Source organism: Pristis pectinata, chromosome 39 (assembly GCF_009764475.1).
Source record: "Pristis pectinata isolate sPriPec2 chromosome 39, sPriPec2.1.pri, whole genome shotgun sequence".
Taxonomy (NCBI): Eukaryota; Metazoa; Chordata; class Chondrichthyes; order Rhinopristiformes; family Pristidae; genus Pristis; species Pristis pectinata.
In genome coordinates, this window is record NC_067442.1 from 4,493,879 (window position 1) to 4,500,498 (window position 6,620).

The 6,620-nt window shown below is 57.8% G+C and overlaps 1 protein-coding gene across 1 annotated transcript in view; it reads right to left on the reverse strand.

Annotated features, from left to right (window-relative positions):
- The window catches only part of LOC127587178 (NF-kappa-B inhibitor zeta-like), a 12,203-nt gene extending 11,111 nt beyond the window's left edge, over positions 1–1,092 (reverse strand). Inside the window, exon 1 of the mRNA XM_052045370.1 lies at positions 959–1,092. Coding sequence (XP_051901330.1) covers positions 959–1,028 — 70 coding nt within the window. The 5' untranslated portion in view covers positions 1,029–1,092. The remainder of the gene's footprint in view (positions 1–958) is intronic.
- Positions 1,093–6,620: the final 5,528 nt, after the last annotated feature.

Below are 6,620 nucleotides of genomic sequence, written 5' to 3' on the forward strand. Positions count from 1 at the left end.
GGACAGGCTAGGACTGTTTTCCCTGGAGCGAAGGAGGCTGAGGGGTGACCTTATGGAGGTTTATAAAACCACAAGGGGCATAGATAAGGTGGACGGTCACCGTCTTTTCCCCCCAAGGTCAGGGAGTCTGAAACTAGAGGGCACAGGTTTAATCTTGGAGGGGAGAGATTTAAAGGGGCAAGTTTTTCACACACAGAAGGTGGTGGTTGTGTGGAACGAGCTGCCAGAGGAAGTGGTTGAGGCAGGTACAATTACGTTTAAAAGGCACTTGGACACGTCCATGGATGGGAAAGGTTTAGAGGGATACGGGCCAAACACGGGCAAATGGGACTGGCTTAAGTGGGCACCTTGGTCAGCACAGACCAGTTGGGCCGAAGGGCCTGTTTCTGTGCTGTGCAACGGCAATTATTAGAACCCAGCGCGTTGCCTGATGCCCTTTGGAGGGCGACATCTGACACTTTGGATTATAGGTGACTCCAAACCACAACACATGTTGACACTTAAATACCATGCCAAAGGTCTCACAAGTAACGTAGTTCAAGAGCAGCAAGGGACGGCAAAACCTGTTAGGCAAACGGTGCACAGGTTCCGCAGAAATCATTTGAGTTTCCCAACGCAGGCTTGTAGGGTGAGAGTGTGTGTGGGAACTACTCTCAGTGAGGGTCAGTGTGTGTGTGTGTGTGGGACCCGTCCCCCAGTGAGGGTCAGTGTGTGTGTTTGTGTGTGTGTGTGTGTGTGGGACCCGTCTCCCCATGAGCGTGTGTGTGTGTGTGTGTGTGTGTGTGTGTGTGTGTGTGCGCGCGCGTGTGTGTGGGACCCGTCCCCCAGTGAGGGTCAGTGTGTGTGTGAGACCTGTCCCAGTGTGTGTACCCGACCCGTGACCTTCCCCTCGCAATCCCCGAATCGCTCCTTCCTTCCACCGCCCTGTCCTCCCTCCCTGGGGCTCATGGCCGCTCACCTCCCACTTCCCAGTCTCCAGGGCCGCGATGTCGTCTGCCCCTTGGCTGCCCTCTCTCCCTCCTCTCCATGTCCACTGTCTCCAGGTGAGAGCGCGCTGGGTCCTGCCTGCTTCAGTCTGGAGCTTGCCTGCCTGTTTGACTGCTGCCGAGACATTTTAAATACTTTTCTCAGGAGCACCTGGGAACTCAGTTTCAATTGTTCCCACGCGTTGAAGCAGTTTCACAGCAGAGACTTGCTGGGACACGTTGTACAAGGTAGGCCGTTTCTTCATCTGTATCTCAGCTGTTCCTGAATTGTACAACGCAAGACACAGCCCCTCTGAGCAATACATCCGTCAAGCAGCCATCTGAACCATCGCTGTTATATCTTCCAAGGCTAGAATCAGAATCGGGTTTATTATCACTGAATTTTTGACACGAAATTTGTTGTTTTGCAAAGACGTAAAATTACTATAAATTACAAAATAAATGCATAGTGCAAAAAAAGAGGAATAACGAGGGAGTGTTCATGGGTTCACGGATTGTTTAGGAATCTGACGGCGGAGGGGAAGAATCTGTTCCTGAATCGTTGAGTGTGGGTCTTCAGGCTCCTGTACCTCCTCCCCGATGGTAGTAACGAGAAGAGGGCACGTCCCGGGTGGTGAGGGTCCTCAGCGACGGATGCCGCCTTCTTGAGGCGCCGCCTCTTGAAGATGTCCTCGGTGGCGGGGAGGGTTGTGCCCGTGATGGAGCTGGGCTGAGTCTACAGCCCTCTGCGGCCTCTTGCGATCCTGCGCGTTGGAAACTCCGTACCGGGCGGTGATGCAACCAGTCAGAACGATCTCCGCCGTACATCTGTAGAAATTTGCAAGAGTCTTTGTTGACGTCCCGAATTTCCTCAAACTCCTAACGAAGTAGAGCCCCTGGCGTGCCTTCTTCGTGATTGCGTCAATGTGTTGGGCCCGGGATAGATCCTCGGAGATGTTGACGCCCAGGAACTTGAAGCTGCTCACCCTCTCCACCGCTGACCCCTCCATGGTCAACTGGTGTGTCGGGCTCAGGATAGATCTGCCGAACCTACTCTGCCTTGGAGATCCAAGAGCGTGTTTAATGTCGTGAGAGTCTCTGCCTCCCCCAACGCCCCTCAGGCAGTGCGCTTGAGATTCAGACCCCCCCCCCCCCGCTCTCGGGAGGAAGACGTCCCCCTCAGATCCCATCGAAACCTCCCTCTGTAAACCCACAAACTCTAGTTTCAGATACCTCCATCAATAAAAATGAGCTCAGACTGATTACTCTTGGCTTGTTACGATTATTCTTGAGGACCTCAAACATCATTGGACCTCAGTAAACTCTTCAGTGCTGTTCCAACCTTCCTGCTAAGGATATAGAACATAGATCAGAACAGCACAGGAACAGGCCCTTCGGCCCACCATGTCTGTGCTGAACACGGTTCCAAGTTAAACTAAATCCCTTCTGCCTGCACAGTGTCCATCTCCCTCCATTTCCCGCACATCCATGGGCCTGTCTAACAGCCTCTTAAACCCCTCTATCGTATCTGCCTCCACCCCCACCCCTGGCAGCACATTACAGGCACCCACCGGTCTCTGTGTAAAAAAACTTGCCCCGCACATCTCCTTTGAACTTCCCCCCCCCCTCACCTTCAATGCATGCTCTCTAGTATTAGACATTTTGACCTTGGGGGAAAGAGATATTGTCTGTATCTGTGCCTCTCATAAACTTACAAACCTCTATCAGGTCTCCCCTCAGCTTCCGCCGCTCCGGAGAAAACAACCCAAGGTTGTCCGGCCTCTCCTTATAGCTCATGCTCTCTAATCCAGGCAGCGTCCTGGTGAACCTCTCCTGCACCCTCTCCAAAGCCCCCCACACCCTTCCTGTAACGGGGGCGACCAGAACTACACACAATACTCCAAGTGCGGCCTGACCAGAGATTTATACAGCAGCAACGTGACTTCCCGACTGTTGTACTTGATGTCTCAGGGAATAAAAGAAAAGTTCTCTCCTCTCTGTCTATCCCACGCATAATGTCGACCTCTGTAGGGTACCCTTCCCCTCAGCCTCCCATCTCTCCAGGGAGAACAGACCCAGCTTCTCCGGTATCTCTTCGTATCCGTAACGCTCCATCCCAGGGGAATCTCCTCCGCGCCCTCTCCAATGCAGTGACGTCTTTCCCACAGTGTGGGGACCAGAACTACGCGCAGTACTCCTGGTGTGGCCTGACCGGTTCTCGATAAAGTTGTACTGTAACCCTCCTGCTCATATCCCCTGTGTCCCGGATAACGAAGGCAAGTATCCCAAAGTTCTGCTTCCCCACCTTCCCAACGTGCTGGTACCTTCAGGGATCCTTGGCCTTGTACACCGAGGTCCCTCTGTTCCTCAGTATTCCCCACCGTTCACGGTGTGTGTCCTACCCTCACATTCTGGAATAACGAGTTAACCTGATATCCAGATCATCCGAATTTTCAGACAACCAGATACTGGACACAGGAGACTGCAGACGCTGGAGTCTGGAGCAACACACAATCTGCTGGAGGAACTCAGTGGGTCGAGCAGCGTCTGTGGGGGGGGGGGGGAAGGAATTGATGCAGGGTTCCAACCCGGAATGTCGGCCAGAGAGGGTGAAGGAGCGGGGCTGGGATGGGGAAGGGGGGGAGAGAAGGAGAGAGGGATGAGAGGAGGGGGACAGAGGGGGAGAAAGAAGGGGGAAAGAAGGGGGAAAGAGGGGAGGGGGGTGAGAAAGAGGGTGGGGAGAGAGAGGGGAGAGGGGGGTGAGAGAGGGGGAGAAAGGGGGGAGAGGGGAGAGAGGGGGAGAGAGGGGAGAGAGGGAGAGAGGGGGAGGGGGAGAGAGGGGGAGGGGGAGAGAGGGGCAGAGAGGGGGGGGAGAAAGGGGGATAGAGAGAGGGAGGGGAGAGAGGGTGGCGAGGGAGAAGGGAGAGAGGGGAAAGGGGGGGAGGGGGAGAGAGAGAGGGGGGAGAGGGGTCACCAAGGGTCGGGAGAGCTTACACTACACTTAAACCGTGACAGTACTAGAGGGTGCGCTGGGACGGAGCATTCCAGTTACGAGGAGAGACCAGGGAGGCTGGGTTCTGTTCTCCCTGGGGCGGAGGGAGGTTGGGGGGCGGGGGTAACCTGACAGGGGTGGTCGGGGTGGTGGGGTAGGTCTGGAGAATTCCTGCCCGTGGGGTGGGGGTATCTGAGAAGCAGGGGGTTCAGAGGGGATAGTTTTCACCCAGAGGGCTCAGGGTTAGGGTTGAACTCCATGTCGGATTGCATGACCTTCCCCAACAGGCCCCCCTCTCTCCCCTGTACTCTCCCCTCTTCCCTGCTCTCTCCTTATCTTTCCCCTCTGTCTCCCCTCTCTCTCTCCCCTCTCTCTCCCCCTCTCCCCCTCCCTTTCCCTCCACCCCTCCTCCCTCCCCATCTCTCACATCCTCCACTGTCTCTCCTCCCCCCCTCGTCTAATCTTTTCTCCCCTCTCTCTCCCCCCGTCCTCCTCCACCCCCCCACCGTCTCTCTCTCTCTCTCTCTCTCTCTCTCTCTCTCTTACAGCAGATAGAGACATACAGCACAGTCCTACCACAAGGGAGAGAAAGAGAGAGAGGAAGAGAGAGAGAGAGGGGGGGAGAGAGAGAGAGAGAGAGAGAGAGAGGGAGAGAGAGAGAGGGAGAGAGAGAGAGGGGGAGAGAGAGAAGGGGTGAGAGAGAGAGAGAGAGGGCGAGGGAGAGAGGGCGAGAGTGAGAGAGGGCGAGAGAGAGGGAGAGAGAGAGAGGGCGAGGGAGAGGGAGAGAGAGAGAGGGAGAGAGAGAGAGAGGGGCAGGGCAGAGGAGACACAGGGGAGAGAGGAGAAGGGGAGAGGAGAGAGAGAGGGGGAGAGAGAGGGAGAGAGGGGGAGGGAGTCTTTGCCCTTTCCCAGCTCTGCTGAAGGATCTTTGACCCCAAGTTCCTCCCTCCACAGGCGCTGAGTGGCCCCCACACGCTCTGACGTTGGATTTTCGCGGGAAGAGACTCCTCTAACATTGCTGTAGCAACCAGACCGCCCCATCCAGGCCCATCGCCCTCCCCCACCCCCCCCAAGTCCTGCTGACCCTCTCCCCCACCCACCTACACCCATCCCCTCTCACGGCCGTCAACTCCCCCCCCCCAGGTCCTGCCCCTCACCCACACACATGGGGGGGCGGGGTGGGGGTCGAGAGAGGGATTCCCAGCGGACGGTTCACCTCCCCACCCCGTGTGCCCTGTATTTCTTTTGGGACGGGTGGGGGGGGGATCCGGAGCCCCCGGGGGCGAAGCGGGGTCACAGGGAGAGCATGCAGACTCCATGCCACACACACACACACACACACACACACACACACACACACACACACACACACACACACACACACACACACACACACACCGCCAGAGCTGGGGATCGAACCCGGGTCTCCGGAGCTGGGAGGCAGCGGCCCTACCCGCTGCGCCACTGGGCTGGACTGCTGACGAGAGGGTCCAAACAAGACGAGGCCTTACCCGTGCACGTTCCTCTGGAAGCGGGCGAGCTTGCAAGGCAAATGCCGGCCACCCTCGCGAGAGACGTCGGGGACAGGAGCAGAGAGGAGAACGTGGGGTCCATACCGACCATCACTGATTCCATTCATCCACAGCCGGCTCCGTCCCTCAGCTAGTGTGCTCCAGGTTCCAACCCTCCCTGGGGGCAGAAGCCCCCCCCTCCCCTCCAAACCTCTTACCCCCTCACCCTCAACCTGCGCTCCCTTATTTTATAAACCTCGGCCAGAGGTTTACACACCTCAACGTGGCACAGTCCTTCTCTCTCTGTCACTCCCTCCCTACCTACCCCTCTCCCTCCCTCCGTCTCTCTCCCTCCCTCCCTACCCCTCTCCCTCCCTCCGTCTCTCTCCCTCCCTCCCTACCCCTCTCCCTCTCTCCGTCTCTCTCCCTCTCCCCTCTCTCTCTCTCCCTCCCTACCTATCTCCCTACCCACCCCACTCCCCTGTCCGAGCCCCCCCCCCCCACATCCTCCCCCCCCCCCCCCCACCCACCGACCTCCAACCCTCCCCCGACCCCGGCTCCAGCCCCCCCCCCCCACCCCCCGCCGCATCTTCACCCTCCACTCCGACCTTCCCCTCTCTTGAGGCAGGACGTTCTGTCCTCAGCTGGGGCCTTCCCTTCGTTCCCCCTCCCCCATCCCCCCCCCCACCCCACCACCCCCCGCGCCCACGCCTCCCAACGAGTTCTGCGCTCTTCTTCTGCCGCCTCCGTCTCCGGGCCTACTTTTTTGGCCCTCTTCCTCCTCATCCTGACCTGCCCGCTCTGCGTCTCTTCAACCGTCTCGGACACCCCCCTCCCCTGACCCCGGCTCGCTGACCTGCCGAGTTCCTCCAGCACTCTTGCTGCCTCGGCCTACGGAGGCCAGCGAGCCAAACGCCTTCTTCCCTCCCCTGTCCACCTATATCGACCCTTCCAGGGAGCTGTGGACTCACACCCCACCAAGCTCTCAGCACTCCTGAGCTCCCTGCGATTTACTCTACGAGTCCTACCAGAATCTGACTGGCCCTCTGTATAGGATGCAGAGCTGGGCTGAGAAGTGCAGAAGTGATACACTTCGGGAGAACGAATTCGAAGGCAGATTACAAGGTTGATGGCAGGATTCTGAGCAGTGTG